The sequence below is a fragment of the Branchiostoma lanceolatum genome, chromosome 19, assembly GCF_035083965.1.
Source record: "Branchiostoma lanceolatum isolate klBraLanc5 chromosome 19, klBraLanc5.hap2, whole genome shotgun sequence".
In the NCBI taxonomy this organism is placed as follows: Eukaryota; Metazoa; Chordata; class Leptocardii; order Amphioxiformes; family Branchiostomatidae; genus Branchiostoma; species Branchiostoma lanceolatum.
In genome coordinates, this window is record NC_089740.1 from 9,449,577 (window position 1) to 9,472,857 (window position 23,281).

At 41.8% G+C, this 23,281-nt stretch overlaps 1 protein-coding gene across 1 annotated transcript; it reads right to left on the minus strand.

Moving 5' to 3' along the window:
• Positions 1-488: 488 nt before the first annotated feature.
• Positions 489-21,246, minus strand: LOC136426017 (mucin-2-like). Its single transcript, XM_066414950.1, has 9 exons — positions 20,609-21,246; positions 7,964-8,167; positions 4,395-7,694; positions 4,045-4,121; positions 3,540-3,604; positions 2,982-3,136; positions 2,587-2,720; positions 1,886-2,092; positions 489-1,399 (listed from the first exon to the last, which is right to left on the minus strand). Exons 1-9 carry the CDS (start codon positions 20,697-20,699, stop codon positions 1,316-1,318), a joined length of 4,317 nt encoding a protein of 1,438 aa, XP_066271047.1. The 5' UTR covers positions 20,700-21,246; the 3' UTR covers positions 489-1,315.
• Between the last annotated feature and the right edge of the window lie 2,035 nt (positions 21,247-23,281).

Consider the following 23,281-nt stretch of genomic DNA (forward strand, 5'->3'; position numbering starts at 1 on the left):
AACCCCACATTGTTGCCATGACAGACTTTTGTATTCTGTTTAATACATAAATGTACAAAATAGACTATACATCATAAGGCAAAAATGAACACAATACATATTACAATCTTAGAACAGATTTCTTACTAAGAGTATCTTGAAACATATTTTGTTACCTTTCCAAAGCGGTTTGCATAATAAATGTTAGATAAATCATTTATACATGTAACAAATATTATATTAATAGTAGTTGTTTCGATATGTATAAACGTGAGATGCCATATATATCACTGAGGTTCAAAACTCTTTAACCTTCACAGTGCTGAGGAAGCATTTTGACACAGTTTGTTCTCAGGTTTTACAGTAGGACAAAGGTTAAAATGTTGTGATGAAATTGCATGAGCCCAAATGATATCTTGGCACAATGTTTGCCTTTTTTTACATCCTAGTAAAAGGTAGGTTGTTCAACGAAAAATATGATAGTTCTCAAGATATGTTACTAATATGGTTGATATGAAACTGTCTAAGATTTTTTTCCTTTTAGCGATGCGCTTATATTTATATTAACTGCATGATAGAGAAATTTTTGTCAAAAGCTTTACATAGAAAATTCATGTCTCAACATGAAGAAGTTAGAATGCTACAATTGCTGTATGTTGATGAGTCCAGCTCAAAAAGTGTTTTTGTCAAGTAATCTCAAGTCAAAATATACCATTCTTTCTTTCATATTCAGCAATGTCTAAAATAATATGATTACAAATTCTACTTAGTACATTCATGCATATTGATTTTAATCAATTCTCTATCATTGAAATTGGTTACTTTGCACAGAAGTTTAACACTATTTGCTAGTATATATTTCTTTATACCAACCTTATCACAGGAACTTTCCATACTACAGAGAACCTGCATGTAGATAAAATACACTGTACAATATATAAGAGGTACATCTTAGTATTGAAAGGTTGAAAATCACATTGTGACAAAAACACCCCATAAATCTAACATTGAATCTTCGTAACAATTTCTAATACTGAAAAAGTAGGTAAAACCAAATCTCTGACAGGGGTGTCAAATAAGTCTTCAGCAGCATCTTGTACTGTAGTACACTTAAAAGTCTTAGCCTGGAATCCACCCTATTCTAGTCTGGGTTTGCTCCTCTGATTGTTTTTCTGCACAATAGTCTCGCACTCATTGCTCTATTAACGGGTAACAGACTAATCAGCCTTAAAGCAATCAGAGCAGCAAACTGGGGCTGGATTCCTGGCTAGCAGAGTTTAACTTTTGTTAAGAATCTCGGACGTTGCATTCATCTATGGTAAGAACCGCAGTTGTCTCAGAGATATGTGTCGTTGTCCTCTGCATTCAAAACGTAACCGTAATTGAGCTCGCCATAGCCGTTGATTGGGGTGGTACCATTCTGTATAAAGGAATAAAAAAGATTGAGTCAACGACTGCTTGTTCTATATGTGTATCATATCCGATAGCCAAATTATAACTTCTGAAAGTTTTCAATCATATTAAGAATGATATTCACAACGAAATGTTAAAGTCTACATCATTGATGTGAAGCAAACTGACATGATACACTACTGACCTATGGCAACTCAGAAAATGATTTGAAGCTAAGTCACATGTGTTGCTACGACCAATGGCAACACAGAAAATGATGTGAAGGAAAGTCACACGTTTTGCTACAACCAATGGTAGCTCAGAAAATGGGAAGCAGAGTCACATATTTTACTACTGACCAATGGCAGCTCAAAAAATGGGAATCAAAGTTACATGTTTTACTAATGACCAATTCCAGCTCAGAAAGTAATGTGACGTAAAGTCACATGTTTACTACTGACCAATTGCAGCTCAGAAAATAATGTGACGTAAAGTCACATGTTTTACTACTGACCAATGGCAGCTCAGAAGGGTGGCTTCTCATCTCCCTCATCTCTTGAGCGGTAGTCTTCCCATCATGCCTCCTTTCACTCACAGCAGAGCCATGGAAACCGTTGGCGTCTTTCTTGTGCATCCAGAGTAGCGACTCTTTCCTGCCGTCCTCGTTGATAGCATACATGTTCCCCTTCATGCTGTTTCTCCGCGATCTTCTCACACACAGCTGTAATGATATTGAAAGAATGTCAGCGGTTAAACATCTGGATATGGTATTGACGTTACATACTGGGTTTACACACGCATTTCTAAGCACATTCTGACTGAGTGTGCTCCAAGTGTATTCCGAGCACACTCTGCAGCTGAGTGTGCTCCGAGACAGAGTACTCACACTTTGAGTGTGCTCAGCATGTACTTGGAGACGCGTGTGTAAACCGTGCCAAAGTCAAGTCTGAGCTAGTGCCTCTGCATTATGATCATCTGGCAATTGAAGTACAATGTGTTACTATAATCATAAGGCTTTCCAAACGGACATTAATGCTACTTCACATGCATTCTGCCTTCTATGGATATATCATGGATGTGATACTATCTAAACTCCAAGTTTTGTTTCAGTATTGCAAGCTAATGGCTTAAAACCTCTGACATTCTTGCAGTATTTTTCAAAACATTTTTTTGCAACGCCTGAGGGACGGAGACATTTTTTCCTTTTATACTTACCGCGAAGATGATGACTAAGAGTAAGAACACCACCACCACGCCAACAATGATGACTATGATGGCCCACTGTGGTAGAACAAACTCCTGAGGGACTGCTGTTGTCACCATTGGAGGGACATTGGTAGCAACCACTTCTGTGGAAAGGCAAATACAATACAATATGACGACCATGGGCATAGATATAAGAGGACAGGACAGGTCTCCCAACACAATTTCGTTGTTATCATATAGTTAAGATATTGGGGCTTGTTCAGAGACCATTAAAACATCGTGGATGATTAGAGCGAGTAGGGGTCTAGATTAGACTTGGCCCTTGTAATAAACCTGAGAAAGAATTTTTTACTATTAAAAGCAAGCTCACAGTCAAATGTTCCTGTCGCCAAACTTGTACTTACCTGTGATTTCTACAGATGAAGGGTCTATGACAAAGTCACCAAGTTGTGTGTTGTTGTCAAGGGCCTGAGTGAACGTGTCCTGCACTTCTGCTGCTGTTACGTCCGTGGCGTTAGGCGCTAGGACAACGTCATAGTCAACCACCACGCTACCGCTCCTGTAGGGAAAATATGAAGTTTACCATTTAAACGTTGTGACAACACTGTATACTTTTGGTACACTGATGAATTCCAATTTAACCCAAAATAGATAAAACATGCATTGGCCAGCAAATGTTCGTCTGTCTTTCTCAGAAAGTTACTAAAACACTGTAAAGCACATTTAACTATATTGTTTATTTTTATTATTTACTATTTTCGACAATTCTTTCTAAAGGTAAAGGCCCCATGGCCTCCCCAAACCGAATTCAGGTATCCATTTACACCTGTATTAATGGATGGAGTGAGGAAGGTCTCCTAGAAATACTACTGCTGCTCTCAATGCTATAGGATTACACATCCATCCTATATATGTTTGATAGAAATGAATTCAACGCCATTCGGATGCATGAATTCTCTCACCTGAATTCGTTGATGACCACCTCATCAAACTGACTACCATACCGATTCCTGTATACATTTTCCAGCTGTGAATTAAAAGAAAAAAAGAGAAATTCAATGTTAAACTATGTACAAAATTAATGTTCATGAATAGTTTCACCAGGTTGGTTCATTGATAAACTAGCAATACAGTTCGTTGCACACCCAAAACAATGTAGCTGCCAACGTTTCTATAGTCCTTCTGTTACCTTCCTCAGGACACAATGAGAAGCAATGGGGTGTAGAACCAGTTATTATCACCCCGAGAAAGTTAGCAGAGACACTACCGAACTATTGCTGGGCAAATACATTTACGTACGTTTGGTTGTGTAGCAAAAACAATATGTACAAATATTTGCCACAGAGATTTGGAACTAGTATGCATTCTGCAACAACAGTTAACTGAAGGGACCACCCCTGAGATTCATAAAAAAAACATCAATAGATAGCACAAATGTTTGTAAAGAAGGCTGTTATAGTCACTTACCAGGGGCTTGATAGTGTTTTCCAGATTCTTGAAGGCAGGGGATGTCTTGTTACTGAGATTTTCTGTGAAGTTGACTCCTGAATAAAAAAAAATAAAAAAAGATGTGGGCTTGAGAATGGGTCACAATTCATTCAGGACATTTTTCTATCCATCGGAGCAAACAGAGTTACTTAGAGAGAGAAAAATGGGGGGAAACTCTTAAATGTGTAAGAGTGCAATATCTGCTCGAAATGTAACTTCACACTTAAGGGGCTGAGGTTTGAATGGTGTATATATTGTACACTAAACAGCTATCAATTGTTATAATATAATAGCTTTATTGCAAATTCTATTAAAGGCTAGTGATATACCTTCAGTGATGCGAAAGACTCCGTTAAAGACTTTGGGTTTTGGTGGTACTTCTGTAGTCATTGCCTTCGTTGGCATCATTGTGGTCAACAGCTTCGTCGTCAGTGATTCTGTGGTTAAGGGTGAAGTAGTTTTTGCCATTGTCGTTTGAGGAGCTGTGGTGGCAGGCAAGGTAGTGGCATCTGTGGTAGCTGCTGGAGTCGTCTGGTCAGTGGTTGTTGGTGCAGCAGTTGTTGATGCTGGAGGAGGTGTGGTGGGCTGTACTGTTGTTTGGTTGGTAGTGGCTGGTGTTATTTCTGGTGTGGTCAGGTCTACAGTTGACGTCATCATAGAAGTGGTTACTTCAGTGGTTGTGCTCGGTGGGTTTGTCAGATCTTGAGTTGAAGTCGTCATCATTTCTGTGGTCGTCAGGTTGCCTGTTGGAGTGGTTACAATTTCCGCGGTTGTCATATTTGCAGAAGTTGCCATCATTTCTGGTGTAGTCGTGTCAACGGCTGTGGACGTCATCGTTTCTGTAGTAGTCATGTTGGCCTCTGGTGTTGTTATCATTTTGGTTGTGGTCGTCATCTCAGCCGCCGCCGTCGTCATCATTTCTGTAGTGGTCATGTTGGCCTCTGGTGTCGTCATCTGTTCTGTGGTGGTCATGTTGGCCTCTGGTGTCGTCATCATTTCTGTGGTGGTCGTCATCTCAGCCGCTCCTGTCGTCATCATTTCCGTTGTGGTTATGTCGGCCTCTGGTGTCGTCATCATTTCTGTGGTGGTCAAGTTAGCCTCAAGTGTCGTCATCGTTTCTGTGGTGGTCGTCATCTCAGCCGCTTCTGTCGTCATCATTTCTGTGGTGGTCATGTTGGCCTCTGGTGTCGTCATTCTTTCTGTGTTGGTCATGTTGGACTCTGGTGTCGTCATCATTTTGGTTGTGGTCGTCATCTCAACCGCCGCCGTCGTCATCATTTCTGTAGTGGTCATGTTGGACTCTGGTGTCGTCATCATTTCTGTGGTGGTCATGTTGGCATCTAGTGTCGTCATCGTTTCTGTGGTGGTCGTCATCTCAACCGCTCCTGTCGTCATCATTTCTGTGGTGGTCATGTTGGCCTCTGGGGTCGTCATCCTTTCTGTGGTGGTCATGTTGGCCTCTAGTGTCGTCATCGTTTCTGTGGTGGTCGTCATCTCAGCCGCTACTGTCGTCATCATTTCTGTGGTGGTCATGTTGGCCTCTGGTGTCGTCATCATTTCTGTGGTGGTCGTCATCTCAGCTGCTGCTGTCGTCATCATTTCTGTGGTGGTCATGTTGGCCTCTGGTGTCGTCATCCTTTCTGTGGTGGTCAAGTTGGCCTCTGGTGTCGTCATCATTTCCGTTGTGGTTATGTCGGCCTCTGGTGTCGTCATCCCTTCTGTGGTGGTCGTCATCTCTACCGCCGCCGTCGTCATCATTTCTGTGTTGGTCATGTTGGCCTCTGGTGTCGTCATCCTTTCTGTGGTCGTCATGTTGGCCTCTGGTGTCGTCATCATTTTGGCTGTTGTCGTCATCTCTACCGCCGCCGTCGTCATCATTTCTGTGTTGGTCATGTTGGCCTCTGGTGTCGTCGTCCTTTCTGCGGTCGTCATGTTGGCCTCTGGTGTCGTCATCATTTCTGTGGTGGTCGTCATCTCAACCGCTGCTGTCGTCATCATTTCTGTAGTCATATCAGCTAAGTGTGTCGTCATCGGTTCTGTGGTAGTCAAGTTGACCTCTGGCGTCGTCATCATTCCTGATGTCATATTGGCGTGCGATGTTGAAATCGTCTCTGTTGTCGTCATTTCACTTGGTGTCGCCATCGTATCTGTAGTGGTCATATTGGCGTGCAGTGTCGTCATCATTTCTGCTGTGGTCATGTTAGCTTCCTGAGTTGTCATCACTTCTGGTGTCGTCATATTGGCATGTGGGGTTGTCATATCATGCTGTGTCGTCATCATTTCTGTGGTGGTCATATTTGTCTCTGCTGTCGTCATTGTTTCTGTGGTGGTCATGTTCATCCCTGCTGTCGTCATTGTTTCTGTGGTGGTTATATCCGCTTCGGACGTCGTTATCGTTTCTGTGGTCGTTACGTTTGTCTCTGGTGTCGTCATCATTTTGGTTGTCGTCATATCGGCCGCTGCTGTCGTCATCATTTCTGTGGTCGTTACGTTTGTCTCTGGTGTCGTCATCATTTTGGTTGTCGTCATATCGGCCGCTGCTGTCGTCATCATTTCTGTGGTCGTTACGTTTGTCTCTGGTGTCGTCATCATTTTGGTTGTCGTCATATCGGCCGCTGCTGTCGTCATCATTTCTGTGGTGGTCATGTTGGTCATCATTTCTGTGGTAGTCATGTTAGTCATCATTTCTGTGGTGGTCATGTTGGTCATCACTTCTGTGGTGGTCATGTTGGTCATCACTTCTGTGGTGGTCATGTTGGTCATCATTTCTGTGGTAGTCATATTGGTCATTACTTCTGGGGTGTTCATGTTGGTCGTCACTTCTGTGGTAGTCATGTTGGTCATCACTTCTGTGGTAGTCATGTTGGTCATCATTTCTGTGGTTGTCATGTTGGTCATCATTTCGGTGGTAGTCATATTGGTCATCATATCTGTGGTATTTACACTGTCAGGTGCTGAGGTTATCAACTCTGTTGTTGCCACCACCTCTGGTGTGGTCATGTTTGTACCTGCAGATGTGTTGAAGGCTTCAGTTGCATTAATCACTGGCATTCTTGCTGTAGAATCCTCTGTTGTTAAACCCATTTCGGTCGATGCTGTCGATGTCATGTCTGTATCATTGGAGGCTTGCGTCGTCGTCATCACTTCGGACGATGACGTCGCCATTTGCGTTGTCGTCAAATTCATCATCATTTCCATGGTTGAGTTCTCCATAGTGGACGATGTGCCCGTAGTGGTTGTAGGTTGTACGGTAGACAGCATCATTTCTGTTGACGTCATGTTGACGAGACCAGGTGACGTTTCCATGGAATCAGTAGTTGTCATGACACCCGCCTCGTTCCTTGGGGTTGACATATTGGAATGTACCGTTGGTGTCGTGCTGTCTGGTGTGGTCATCAACGTTGTTGCCATGGTATTGGATGCTGTCATATTTGAACCTGCGGCTGTGCCGTCGGTCTGAGTGCGTGTGGTTGTTGCCATGGTGACGTTCTCTGTCGTGTTTGAATTCTGTGACGTAGTACCCGTGGCCATTGTTGTAACGTTGGAATCTGCCTGTGTGGGAGCTGATGGTGTCAGCAGTATGGTGGTGGTCAGCAGAGGCGCTGTTGTTATCACGGCTGTCGTGACATCTGGAGAGGGAACATTGTGTGATATTACTGCAGATGAAATTTAATTGCAACTTTCATAACATCATCAGAATTTGTTAGGTTTGATTTTGTTTGTGTTAAGTCGGATGCTCTACAATACATTACTGATAAAACTTGTTGTTTTCTTCCTTTTCCAGCACCAACCCCAAAAGTCATGTGTTTTCGTGACATCTGTCTGCATTGATTTCTGACAAAATAATCTTACATTGAAAAATTGTCGACATCATCAGAAAATGAAAACGTTGTCCTACCAGGGCTCATTGGTGATGTCATCTCATTTGTTGTGTTCGTCGTGTCTGACGTCATGTTGTTGACGTTTGTCACACTTCCCGCTGACGTCACACTATCTGCGGTTGGATTTGACGACGAGGCCTGCTCTGTCGTGTTGAGTCGCGTGATGGGCATGGTTGTTGCCATGGAGACGCCATTTGTCGTCCCCGCTGCATCTGCTGTGGCTAGAAGAGTGATAAAGTGTTTAAAACTTCCTGCAGATACTTCGGAAATTTGTTTCTTTTCTTCTTTTTTCACTACAGTCGGATCGTGTTTTCATTGTTTCTCTCACGAGAAATTTTGTGTGGTAACGAAGTTAAACCTATGTGAGCAATACATGGAAAGATAGACCAACTGGTCGGTCGAAGAACTAGCAGAGGTATTACCAGGATGCAGTACCTACAATATTCGTAAGGCGCCTCTGTTACAACGTCTCTTGTGTTTTTGTGATTCATCATATTACAGACGCACCATGTGTGGCCATGGAAATTTGCCCACACATACGTAGTTTCTCACGAGTAACACACGGCGGATATGACCGAGCACTCTTGCCATGAGGGAACAGAGCCCAAGATTTACACCGCGAGAATACCTGTGGTTAGGTCATGTCCTTTCCTAACACGACTTCCATTCCGTGCCGAAATTACTGTGAATTAACAACTCATTTTCCCTACGGCCCCTGAAAGGCGATTAGTTCAACCTGTCGTCACCAGGCCCCCTTCCCTCATCGTGGTTTCTTTTATTAGCCTCCATAGCAGGCTTCGTGGTAGGCCTCTACGAAGCCTGCTATGGAGGCTATTACAATCTCTGTGCCTATCCTCCACAGCAGGCTTCGTGACGAATCTTCCTCCATGAAGCCTACTATGGAGGCTATAATGTTCTATGTGCCTAGCCTCGAGCTCCATAGCATGCTTCGTGGCTTGCCTACACAAAGCCTGCTATGGAGGATATTACAATCTCTGTGCCTAGCCTCCATAGCAGACTTCGTGACTAATCTATCTCCACGAAGCCTGCTATGGAGGCTGCGATGGTGTCTCTGTGCCTAGCCTCTATAGCAGGCACCGTGTCTTGTATCACGATGCCTGCTATGGAAGTCATCACTGAGTATCTGTACTTAGCCTCCATAGCAGGTTTCGTGACTGATCTATCTCCACGAAGCCTGCTATGGAGGCTACGATGGTGTGTGAGTGCTCAGCCTCCATAGCAGGCTTCGTGAGCAGTCTCCACGAAGCCTGCTATGGAGGCTATCTGTACCCCCAAAAAATAGCCACTTGTCGTTGTTTAGAATAACAGAAATTCCAACATAATAGCGTTATGCTCAACTCTGTATGCAGAGTTACTGGCAACATAAAAGGTTTCCGCCCTTTCAAAGCTTTTCACTCGTTTCCTTCAAGGGCGAATGAGTCCCCCATCTGACCTCGCCCTTTGTTTGGGCTTCCTCCAGAAGTATTTGACATGCGTGACTTAGAAAAAGGCATTTCTGCAGGTAGAAACCGTAGGAGACAATGCCCCAGTTGTACTTGGGAAGATCGCGAACGATTGTGTCACCGAGGAGTCACGTTTTCCCGTTATTGGTTCCCTATTTTGGGTTCCAATCACCCGCGCATCCGTGCCTGAGGGGGTATGTGCTTTTGCAAAAGGAATGTGCAACAGCAACATGACCGATTGTAAACTTTGTAACTTTCACCTAGCAATATTGTGTCAGCTGCAGGTAGAAAGAACTCCCAACTGTTCATTGTAACAAGGTATAGAATAGTCAATAGAGGTAGGTCCATAGCCTTTTTAGAGGCAGTGGTCTGTTATCTATGCTACCATGTCTTGGACAAGGTGGATCCCATCCCTCTTCTGGCACTGGCAATTTTTTTAAACCCAAACTGAAGTCGGGTGCCCATTAACATCTGGGTTAAGTGAGGAAAGTTGTGTAAAATGCATAGACCAACGTCTAGCAAGGAAAACAGTACCAGTAATGGAACCCGACCTTTCTAACCACTAGGCCACACACCACTCAATATAATGTATGTGCCTTTTTCTGGCGCTTATGGCTGCCACCCACCATAAAATCACGGTGTTTATAGCAATAAAAATAACTACTTCAGTACCAAGATCGACTGCCAGAGGGACGATTGCTCAAATTCCACTAACAGTATACACAAGACTGACTAAAACGTCAAAAATCCTACAAAACCGTCCATGACTTGTTTTTTTTATGCTGGTCACCTGAAAACTTTCACTCTAAACCGAGGTTGATGGAGAAGGTTGTATCCTTCTTCTAATTGTTACCCGTTTTCTGGCGGCCGATCCCTCGTAAAATATGGCACTAATCTGAAAAAAATGTAACAATCTACTCCTCCAACCTCTGCTTGGAGATCGAGAGTGCAACACTGAAAACTTACAAACAGTCAAAAGTTTATTTCTTCACAGAGGTCATAGGAATGCCTACGTCTATGCTGAAAGCCATGTCGCGCATGCGCTGAATTGGGATTCTGTCATCTTTGTGAACTTTAGAACCTAACCCCGAGTTTAATACCCTCATAAATTTCTCCTTCGAGTTGAACGAGTTACAATCAAAACTTTCTGAGATACTTTGAAACGAAATCTCATTCAATGTTCTTCCCTTTTTTCCATCTGTTGTTGATCTGAAAACGTTTTTCCTACTCGACCTTTCTCAATGGCAAGGTTAAGACGCATTGTTTGTGCTCAGGATCAGAGGCAAGACTTGAAGTCGCCTTGGTAAGGGCGAAGTGCGTGAACGAATTGACAAGCTGAGCTCTTTCTTTAACTGTGAGAAATATCGCCAAGTTCAAGATCGTTTAGTGACATATCGCGTTGGGAGGTTTCTTAGCGAGCTTTGCTTTGAATTATAGATAAACCTAGTTCGCGAGAGAGATGAAAACACAAGATAGCAACCCTAGCAACATCTGTTCTTGTCCCGGTGTTGTTTTCACTGACTGACACACCTTGCTGCAAGTACGTGTTCATTTCTTTCATCAAGAATCATATTCGACTCGTGATTTTCCATCGAGTTCTAAAGAAAACCGCAAATTCGTCTAGGCGGATTCAAGACGTACACAGGAGAAAGGTCAGGGGCTGGAAGCAGTTGCAGACGTCTGAGAACAAAAGCCGGAGAGCTTAGTCGTGTTGTTGGAAATTTCTCTTTCTTATTCTCTCCAAGAGCTACTTGCGAAGGCGAGCTACCATGCATTTTGATCAATGATAACCGAAAAGGGGAATATCTGAAATGGAAACGCGTGAAGAAATATTTCCGAAAATGTATATTTCATAGCAAAGTGCACATAAGACAACGTGTACAGCAGTGTATATATCTTAGTTCAATATATGCCGATAGATTTCTATATCGATTTAGTGTCTGCAAAACCTTGAACATGAAACTTGCCCTTTGACCCTTATTGATTGTCAATTGTTTGTAAAAAAAAAAAAGCAGTAAGATAAGTTGCTTTCAGTCACTTTTTTATGCCGCTTTTTTTTTTAAATGCCATTCTTTTTGCCATAATATAATTATTGTGTAGTGGAGACCTTTTTTTACACAGTTTTCCAGTCTCAAAACTACCGGCACCAATCCCCCACCCCAACTTCATACATCCTGTTAACGAATCAGGTTGCGTTTGAAAACACTGTACCTGTTGACTTTGTCAAGCAATACCTTTCGGAAAGTGGCCTTCTCTTTGTCGGTTCAGTTTGTCTTTTTATTTAAGTGTTTCCCTCTAGTCTTTTCATATGCCCTTTTCCCACAATTTTCCCACCATACTTGTTGTATCACACATCCGCTAGTCATCCCAGAACTGTGTGTATAGCATACTTTCTGTGTCCACAGCGTTAGTTCTGGTGCTATTTTCCCAGGGATTCCTGTCTACACTACGAGTTCGGGGGTTGTGTTAGCCCTTATCCAAACAAATGCGACTAAAGCTCGCCCTTTGTAATTCCTAAGTGGGTAAGGCCCAGACAAGAAAGGGGACTGGAGCTTAACACATATCGTAGGACTAGTTCACAATGGACAAGCGTTAGTGCGGGTCTGTAATGGGATAAGAGAAAAAAGCTGAGTGGAATTGTAGCCTAGATTTAGACCCAGAGGTTGTCATATCAACAAAAGATTGAAAAGGATTCGAAGTAGGCTTGGATATAGCTACGAATTTCAACAATGTTTAACGCTTAGAATACAGTCGAACCTGTACCAGTGACCAACTCTGCTTAAAAAACACCTGGCCATTGTTGTCCCCTATTTTGATGGTCCCTTTCATATGGATTATATCATTTTTCCCATGAACACAAGCATTAATTAAGAATCCTGACTAAAATATCCACATGTCGACTGTGACCATTTTATTCAAGCCCCCTGTATGGTCAATATAGACAGGTATGACACTAGATAAACAGTACATCCAGCGATGTTTAAGTAAGCTTTACGATCCGTATACAACGAGACAATAAGTTATAATGGGTTTTTCATCCGACTGTTTTTGACCAATGACTGTGGCGCTATAGACACACTGATATTTGTGTTATATATTAGCTTATCTGGCGGATGTAACCAGCTCTGTCGCGCCGATTGTTATGAGGTGTTTGTATCGTTCTTGGACAGCTCAAATATTTACAAACTGGTTTTCAATAACGTAAGCTTGTCAATCGTAAGTGAATAAGTCACTGTAGCGTTATACACCAATACTGATGATGACGATGACGATGACGATGACGATGATGATGATGATGATGATGATGATGATGATGATGATGATGATGATGATGATGATGATGATGATGATGATGATGATGATGATGGTGGTGATGGTAATACTGTGTCTATGTGGAGAAGCTCCAGCCACCAGCCTCAGGCGCCAAATGTATAGACGTAAAAGAACCCAACACACTAATAGGGAAGAGTACACACTTATGGAGAAGAGTAGGGCCATAGGGGTGACCCGCTGTGCTTTGCTGAAAATGCGATCAGTAGCGAAGCTTTATTTCACTACCACCATAGCTAGCTACTTGAAAAAGCATCCCTTCAACTGAGGATAACCGGTTTACCTTACCTACCTACCTGTCCACGTAATTAGGAAATGGAAAAGATAGAAGCGTTGTTTTGAATGCTTGGACCACCAGAGGTATTCTCCAAGCAGATGTAAGGTGCGGCTCAGTGTTTTACACATGTTTCATACTCATTTTCGTAGATGAAAGGCGACGTGAGCAACTAGTAAAACATAGAAATACATAGAAATATGGTTTAGACACTAGGATTACACATGTGGATTTTATTGCTACACCGCAAACTTTGGTGATTGCATCGAACAAACGGGCTTTGTTTGCGTACCTGTGTTTGGTGTTGACACCCAAGGACACTTCGCGGGCAGGTGTCTTCTTAAGGGTGACCTGACACCGACCTTAAGGAGGTTAGGGGCCTTAAAGAGGGCACATTCTCCAGCCTTTACGACGCGAATGGTGGAATTTTTGGGGAGGGGGGCATAATTACAAAATAAGTGTGTTCACCACTGTAGATAAAGCAGGGACTTCTAAAACAATAGTTTGAATTTAACTACAAATTGAATTAAAATTTTGGACATGAGAATTAAGTGACGTCAAGATTTGCTGAATTCTGATCGGCGTTTACCCTCCCCAGGCCTACAACCCCAACCTTAGTCTACATTTCTAGAGAGAGCCTGGACAAAAATTGACATGAAAAGACATGAATTTCTTTTCACTATCGCTACTCTTCAAAACACTTGCGACAAGAGCTACCGTATTCGATAAAAATAGGTCAAAATGGGGGCATGGTTACAATAGCCAGGGACTGGTGGTGAAGTGGTAATATGTCGCTTTTGAGAGGTCCTAATCGATTATGTTTGAAGTTTGTTGTGCAAAAATGCCGGCTGGTAAATAAAAAGAAGCAGCATAATTGACTTCAATAGACGATGGCTGATTCTAGTTTGGCTTGGCGACATAAAGAAAACGGGACAAAATATATGAGCCCGACAAAAACGTCTAAAAACACGTCAAAAACCAACCGGAGCTGAACCTCTGCTTGAGTGTAGGCTGCTTTAACTTAGTGGGAGGGGGGTATAGGTTGGAGGTAAGGGCGAAAGGTCACTTAAAGTGCATCCTTGTTAATATGTTGCAAATGTATAGCTGAAAGCTTGGCCACTTCGCAGACGTCTAATTATACTGTAAATCATAAAACTTTGCGGGTTTATTCGGAGTCACGAATTCATAGTACTGAGAATATTTCGCTAGAGTTTTGCATAGTCGTTTTCATCTTCCTTGTATTGTTTTTACATAGTCATTTTTAAAACACAGGATTTACCACTGCCTAAAATACGAAACATTTTCCCATAGAATAGCAATTGCAAAGTAGGGATATGAAACAATAAGGCTGACAATAGTATAATGCTACCATATGCACGTAGAGAGAGGGGGTTTCCACGAAATTGATACAGCTGACTGCTTACACGGGGGTAGAATTACTGCACGGCATCCCCGTAAACAATCGGATACGTTGGCGTAAACAGACAATTTACGTACCTGTATGTTTATGTATCAACATGTGCATAGGGCGTAACTCCTGTGCATTGTGCGTGTACCAACTAACGTATACACACAGCTTCTTGTGTTAGCATTGCACAACATTCTACATTTTGCGAAGTCATTCTCGCCAGCAAATTATTTCATTTTCAAGATAGAGTGTCGTTTGATATGTAGACAATTTGAACAAGCTATCTTCATACCCCATCTAAAATATATCAAGATATACCAATGCCATTCGATGCAACACGAGCACTTGCTACCAGAAAATTGAATATGAGCCATATTGTAAATTACCAGTCTTATTACCAATGTTGTATAACAGATTGCATCGATAGATACGCCTTGTAGTTAAACACTTGAGAGCGCAAATGTCTACCCCATGTGATGTAATCACGGTAATATTGCACCCCAAAATTAAACACTTCGGGGTCTAGCCGCTTTGAAGTCCTGACGGTTGGCGGCTTGTGTAATAGATTAGATATTCGCCATGTTGTCTCTAGATCGCGGGCACTACACCCCCCCCCCCACGAAACCTCTGCTTGGAGAATAATCTTGAGTGGGCTAAAAACTCCTTCGGTTATTTGTATTTCCTGTATAAATTAGGGGTTTTAAGCAAATTTTTCTGCGTGCATGCTGCCCGGCTTCACAGATGATAACATTGCGAAATGTTCAAGATATTATGATAAACTTTTTTGAACAAGAATTGCACAAGGTACAACGTATGGCATCGTCTGCTACTGACAGAAAACAATCATTTCATAAGATTAATCTTATCTACGAAATGAACAAAGGTTCAAACAAGCAAACAAACTAATGTACTTTGGGATCAGAATTTGCTTTTAGAACTATTGATGTAATTTGCAACGTTTAAGGCATGTTCTAAATTTATATTAAGGTTGGTGCACAAAAGTCATGTGCTGGTGGATGTTATAAGGGCGGGGTTTTAAGAGTCTTAATGAGGTCAATTAAGACGGTAATTTGAACCTCTTAAGGCGAAGTTTGCTGTAATCAAGTCATCTGATCATGATATATCATCTTATAAATGTTGGAATGTGCATGAGCTGTTTTAAGTCTTCTTGGCGGTAGGTATGATGTTTGTTGAGTGCATATTTGAGAACCCCACCGCCATGAAATGATTTAGAAGCTAACGATACATTTTTTCGCGGTCACCAATACCGTATAACACGTCAACCAGCAAGCACAATGATTTAAATCAAAGACTAAACTTGAAGCTAAGTAATTTCTCAGTGTGGGATTCTCAAAAACACGCTCGACAACCCCTCCTAGATCCTAAAAGAATCTTTTTCCAGACAAATGGCGTGACATTTTATAGTATGTAACGTGTCATCAATTACTTGACCTTTTCGTATCAGGACAAGACGTGACCTAACATTGCTAGTCGCTCAGGGCAGACAAACAGCGTTTCATGGATACACGGGACACAAACTTCTAAGGAATTCAGAATACCATTGCAGCTAAGATTTCCAACACCGCCAGCTACTTAGCAAGTTTTACCAATCATTAAATGCAAGCATTTATCTTTTACCAAAGAACTTGTCTTGATAAAGACTTGATTAAGCTTAAACTTAAGAAGATCTGTCCACAAGTCAATATTTGAAGATGAAAATTACAGAAAAACGCCGACGAGTGACGACTTTTCTTGTATAAGATCTTCTTATAGATAATAGCTATGTAAAAGCGGGAAGGGGGGGGGGGACCCAAGCAACTGATAATGGACGACAATATTTGCTCGCTCCAATTGTTTGATTCTTGGAGATTTGTTTCTCAATTAGCTGTTAGGAAGATAAGGATTCCATTCATACTGTTTTGGCGACGTGTTCCCTAGATGTACGTGTACTTAAGGTTACCAGGAAATCATGTTCTTTCTGTTGTCGCAGATGACAAAGAAGTGTTTTCTTTTAGGCTCAAGGAGAGTTACACATGCAATCCGGCGTGAAGACAAGGGCTTAGTACCATATCCACTTCGTGACGGGATAATTGTCTTATCTTGGGTCTTATAGAACTTTTTAGCTACACACGTAGGAAGGAAAATGGGAACACTGTGATCATACATTTTAAACAGCCGCGAACTCTCTAAAGAATGGGAGACAATGGTGACCGATTATAGTATATAATATACTAGAAAAGTAGGATTTTAAGCGTTGAGATAGACACACCCATTTATAGCGAAATGGTGACTGTTAACTCTAGAGTAACGATATCCCCGTGTGATTGGAAAACAGATGTGAGTCAGTTTAGTTCTAATGCAGTGTTGTTTATGTGTCCCTAATACATTAGATATATAAGAAGCACCTATGAAATGGATCACGTGCCAGGTACAGTCTATCCACTAGCTGTTTCTTCTCAAAGTACTCCACCCACCATTGGGTGACAGAGGCCACGCGGCAGTGGATACAAATGATACGAAAATCCCCCAGTTTAATGCTCGACCACTCAAGAGACTTGAAGAAAATGGCCACAATAAACGGGACTCTTAATGCACAAGGTCAATTGGGAAAATAACCGTCAAAAAGTGGCCACAGTGGCCATGTAGTCCTAAAACACAGATGGTCACTTGAACAGGTTCGGCTGTACCTCTTATTACCATGCCTATTTTGGGGTGGTGGAGGGTATAAGATTTTTAGGGTATCAGCTTGGACCCCGCCCCCCCCCCCCACATCTTCTGAAAAATAGAAAGCCCCTGTATGGTTACGTTGACAGGTGTAGTGCCCCCCCCCCCCCCATTGCCTTCTTGCAACCACGTCCCACACGTATCCCCTGTCGTTATTGTTTGTTCTTTTCTAAGATTGAATATTCTACATTCTACAGATCCTGCACTACCCCGACCTGCTACGCACGTTTGCATAGTCATGTTTCATCAACATGCCTTTCTAGCCATAACTTGCCATTCAATTTTGACTAAAAATAGTGTAATCCATAGCAAACACATTTTCAACAGAAAGAAAAAAAAAACAATCTCAATCTCAAGCTACTATCTTTAACCCTAGATATAGTATGTCGTATTTAGTTACTTTAACAAAACTGACATTCCTCTTTAGTGTCATGTCAACAATAGACAGTTGTGTCAACAATAGATGGTTGACACAAAATACATGATTTGATACTGGGTACGTCAACGTTGATATGCGGGGATGGTAGGGAAAGGGAAGAGGAGAGGCTTTTTATTCTCATTCTATCATCTCAAACTCTCTCATTCGGGCTTATTCTCCAAACAATACCTTGTTTGCTTAAGTAAAGCATATGTCAATTAAAATATTATCTTTTTCATCGTTGATTCATTAGTTATATAATTTTCATCATCATAATGTCACAGCAAGAGATTCAAACATCTTATTTTGACGAACCAACTTATTCTGTGCACCCAACCTACGTCATGAATGGCCACTTGTTGCACGAATAAGGGGCTATATTTACCGTGGGTGGCGCACAGCCATTTTCTGCCAAGTGGAGCCCGGCTTGTTTGAATGGGGGAATATCATGTTTGCCTAGTAGTATCTCCATTTACTCTGTCACGCCGCAAAGTCGAGAAGGTCGTCTTTTCCAACGATAAAGTCTAGATCGTGACTGTACAGATTCGTCACGTGGCAATAATTCACGTGTCTTCGAATCTGTAGCTAGCTTCGAGGTTGGGGGCAAATCGTTTCGTTTATCTACAACAGCAACAAGGACAACAATAAAAACAATTTTTCCTAGCTGCATGTTTGTGCCAGGAGGTGGTTTGGCACAGAAACGGACAGCTATTAAAGAAGGCGTAACGATGTTGCCTGCCAACAAACATCTGCTTGGAGATTAGATTTTCAGGACATGTACACATGTATGTGTGCCCCCCCCGCCTCCCACTTTAAATGAAGAACTTTCAACCACCGAAATGTTGACTCAAACTACTTTAGACTTTAAATAAAGACGTTTAGACATTTTTATTTAGAAAGCACAGAATAACAGATTCAGGATATTCCTGACCCGTATGATATTACGTATATGTGCCGCCCTCCCAACCACGAATTTTGACTTGAAAGAGACTTTTCCACCAGTAACACTGACATTGACGCAAACCACTGTCGATTTCAAATGAATGGAGTCTGAGCCATTTATTCCACATAAATAACCACGAAAGAATATCTTTGACACTTGTTACGTATGTCTCTACGTATAAATTTTGGCATGAATGGTTTTGCCACCCGGACACAGCTGGCCTTATGACGCAAAAATAAACACACAATGACACACCGCCATTAACTACGGTCAATATGCTATGGCGAGTTTTGTTTTATCAGTTCAAGGGTTTCAAATACAGTTCAATGTGCCGTGGCGAGCTGTATTTAGATTTGAGGTCCACTGACCCCCACCTGTTGCGTGCGTCTATTAAACCGTATCTTTTGAAGTGCCTAGAAAACCTTCAAGTGGACCGAAGACGAATACGGCTAAGTTGTGCAAACATTCAAAATCTAAGATGCATAAAATGATTAGCAGATACTCAATTGACAAACGCAAGAAATTTATCTATGATGTAGACGTGACCTATGGTATTAGGTAAATTTCAGTTACCTCCTCAAAATGAATAAATGAATGAGTGAGTGAGTGAGTGAGTGAGTGAGTGAGTGAGTGAGTGAGTGAGTGATAAAATGAACCAACGAATGACTAATAAGAATGGCTTGCAGGTTTTATCGCAGCGGTATTTATAACCGGAAGTTGTTGAGTGTGATTGACACACCTAGCGGACGACATATTTTCCGCGCGTCTCTTAACACCCCCCCCCCCCCTTACACAAACATTTAAACACAAAAAATGACACAGGATAGAGATTTCAACAAAACCTCATAACCCTCATCTCCTGCTCAACCAATCCTTACTCAGAAATGGTGACTATGATTGACAGGTGCCTCAGACGACATTACCACCGTTGCTACCTGTCACGGCTGAGGAATGTCAGTGGCACTGTAACAGGGCGGAGCTCACTGTCCACTTTGGTAAAAAAATGTAATATTTGACAAATTTGGTGTTTCGGTGCCAAAATATCGATTATAAAAAGCCTTCCCGTCAGTTATGATATAATACAGGCACATACGTTTGGGTATTTTAAGAAACCATTAAAAATGGCCACAGCTGTGTACTAAAAGTATTATCACTGCGCCCCCCCCCCCCCTTATAGTGCATACATGTACACTTCTTTCATGTGCACTCCTAGATACGTTGTAGTTGAATTATTTTACTAGATGAATATGGAATATTACTTACAATATCTGTACTGGGAGTAGGGCAAAAACGCTACATGTATGTAGGGCGCACCTGATATGTGATACATACTCCACTATCCCGTCACCCAAACGGCAGGTGTATTGTAACCAATTAAAAGCAACATCCACTCCCCTGTACGGTACTCTCTCATCATATTTCCTCAGCACGCGCCAAAAATATTCACCGAGTCGATATCAATACCGCCACCCCCATTTAACGCGACAGGTGTATTCTACCTAAGTCTCCGAGCTCAGCTAACCAAAGCCCTCTCAAGCCCGCGCTTTCTTCTGGAGAGGTGAAGTGTACAAGAAATTGGCACTTGTGTCGAAACGCGACCGCGAATGTCGTCCTCGACGACCGAATATGGTGTGCTTTCGAACTTAACACACGACTACTTAACCCACGTTCATATAGCTATCTACAACAGGTGACGCGATTTTAGTGGTACATGTGTTGCCCTCAATCACCCACTTCGAGTTGTTTTCCAGGTAATAGTCCGCTTGCGCGATTTGTATACTTTAAAGAATGCCAGCCTAAGGGATCTCTCCCACAGACGAAAAAGAAGAAGAAAATTAAATCAGCATATCAAGGGGTTTATGGAAAAAAAGGCATGTAGACTTTGAAGAGAGACGGAGATTTCTGTGTGTATTTTTGGATCTACTGGATTTGATTGTACCTCGCGTAAAAAATGCATTCGCTTTGCCTCAGTTTGCTACAAGGTTTGCTTGAGAAAGAATGCTCTATCTATTTGCTTAGCCGTTTGAATGAGGATGTTTATACACATTTGTAAAACAAGACTCGTACATCACAATACGAGCCAAGAATCAAAACATATATACCTTGGGTTGTGGTGTTCTGTGAGACGGAGTGTTGTAAGCAAAGGAGGAGAGTTCCCAGTGCAAGTAGTCGGTCCCAGCGTCTCGCCGACATCTTGAGTTGCTTCTTTTGTCCTTAGGAAGGAAATGTGAGTGCAAGGTCGTGGCGCAAGAAACCCGCGGATGTGCCGCTCTGCAAGTCAAAAGAGTGAGTGGTGTACAAGCTAGAGCCAACGATCAATAGAGCCTTTGTTGGAAAGAATGCCGTCAGCCGGTATAGCGTGTCGGTTTAGCGCTAACGATGCGTTCTGTAGTTGATCCTGACCAAAAAAAGGGTCGTCTAGTTTTCCCTCAACGAAACAAGCGAGTTAGATATTCGACCACTTGTTGATTCAATCCGAGTGGGAGTGAAGTTCTGGCAAAATCCGAGTGAGCTGTCTCTACACGTCAAGCCTTGGTCCGCAGCGCGCGAGAAAAAAACGTCGTCTGCAAATGACACTCGCCTGAGGGAACTGGCGTTTCTTCCTGTGCTCTCGTGGTGTCCTATCGTCTGCAGAGGAAACGCTGAGGTTGTCTGAGTCACAGCGACGACGTTAGGCAGCTAAAACAACGCCGGTCCATTCCCGCAACCACGGTGTGTCACACGCACACGAAGTATGCAAATACAAGTCACAGGAAGTGGGCGTTCCACATTGAAGTGTCGTGCCTTCGCGTTGCGTCAAGCTTCATTGCCGATTATTCAAGGGTTTGCGGTTGCCTAGACGACGTTGTTGTTGCCATGGTGACGTATATCAAAGGTATCTAGGCAACGGATCGAAGGTCGTCCCTACTTGACATCGCAAACATGAAGAAAAGAATCGCTGTGAGCTGCTTTTCTTAAGTTTAAAAGAAACAGGTGACATTTTATGCCCCAGAGAGGAATCAGATTAACAGCTATTGTGCCTCCATTATGTTAATGATTTTCTCTTAATAAAAGAAAAAAGAAAATTATGAAGGTGAACGTTAATATCCTCTAAAATATGGGCGCCACATTACAATGATGCTTTAGTATCTTCGTAAGATCGTCGAGGCATTTTTGGCATAAGTATAGGTCTTTAAGTGTTTTTGCAGCTGCAACAATTACTTTTATTGCACCCCCTGTGTACCTAAACGGATAAATTACCATAATCCATCATAATAAGGTGAAGCAAACACAAAGTATTAAGCGCGTTTACTGATGATCAGGCTTCATGCTGGGCCTTTTTAAAATTATTATTAGCTATTTTCTGGTGCCTGTCAGAAACACCGTTGAATCAGAAAACGGATGCACCACTGACAAACAGCAAATAATAATCAATAAAAAAGGTCAAGCACAAAGCCTGCTGACAAGGCTACCATGTTCTCATACCTACCTTACATACTTATATCCTGCTAAAAAGGTCTAAACACCACCTGTCAGCATCAAAATGGACCCGTCCGACCTCAGGAATCAAAGGTTGACAATATGCAAAGGGCCAATCCATTTAGTTATAAAGGGATGTTCCTTTAACTGTATTGATGAAGAATGCAGAAAACATGCGCATATCCATACCCCTGTCTACACTAGTCACATATTTCATTTGAAAAAAAAAAGATCTGTATATTGATCGTTCTTTGCATGGATCAAGTAGAGAAGTATGTAAAAAAAGATCTCTGTGTATGTAGAAGAGGCATTTCTATCTGCCTCTTGGTATACGAAACTTTGCAAAATATGCTACACAAAAAAATAATTCCTAGCTTGCCTGCGAGATTTGTGTAATATTCGGACAGACCAATCAAAACTATGATTTATGTCTAATCTCCCTAAATCCAAAGATAAAGAATGGATCTACTTGATTAAATAGGTTGCATAAAATTTAATTGATAGAATTTCATCGATATAAGCTTACAAATATATAGCAATTTTCTCTAGCTCACGTGTGAAACAAGATATTCTGACAGGCCATTTAAAAGTATAATTTTTCTGTTATTCGATCATCAAAAGATGAATGGATTTATAGTTGAGCTGTTGTTGTCCTAAGCCGGGAGGCTGCCTCGCTCCTTTGTCCTCCTCGCATCACAAACGGAGCTCAGGCGACGGGAGACCAATTTATCAAGTCGTGACCTTTTCCAAACCATGGCGAATCCGTCCGCCATTTTTATTCCAATCGTCCGGATGAAAAGAAAATGGCGGCGACTCATAGTGCCCGGATGAAGGCGACGATTGTTCTACAAACGAGGCGAAACGGTCACACAAGAAAAAATTTTGATCGTTTCAGTTACAGAATGATTGGATTTTTGTGTGAAAGAAGCGCCTGTTTTCGTGTTTTAATGAATGTCATGCGATTCTTACTTGTATCGAGGATGTTTTTTTCTTGCTTATATCGTGAGAACTGGATCTTATACATTATCATTTGCAGAAAGGATTTCCACAATAGAATGACGTTATGTTGAATACATAATCGCTAAACCAACTAGGTTTGAAACTATTTGCTAAGATTAAACACAATGCAAAAATACACATTTCCAAGGATGAGGCAACGACAAATAAAAATGCTTGCGCTAAGCAACAGAGTTGTGCGACGTAAGAGTAAGTTACATGGTTGAAACAAATTACAACTGTTAAAGCGTTGCTTTTCCTTCGTTCTTAGAATAAAGTTTAAGAGTAAGAATAAAAATACATTTAAGATATCAAACTTT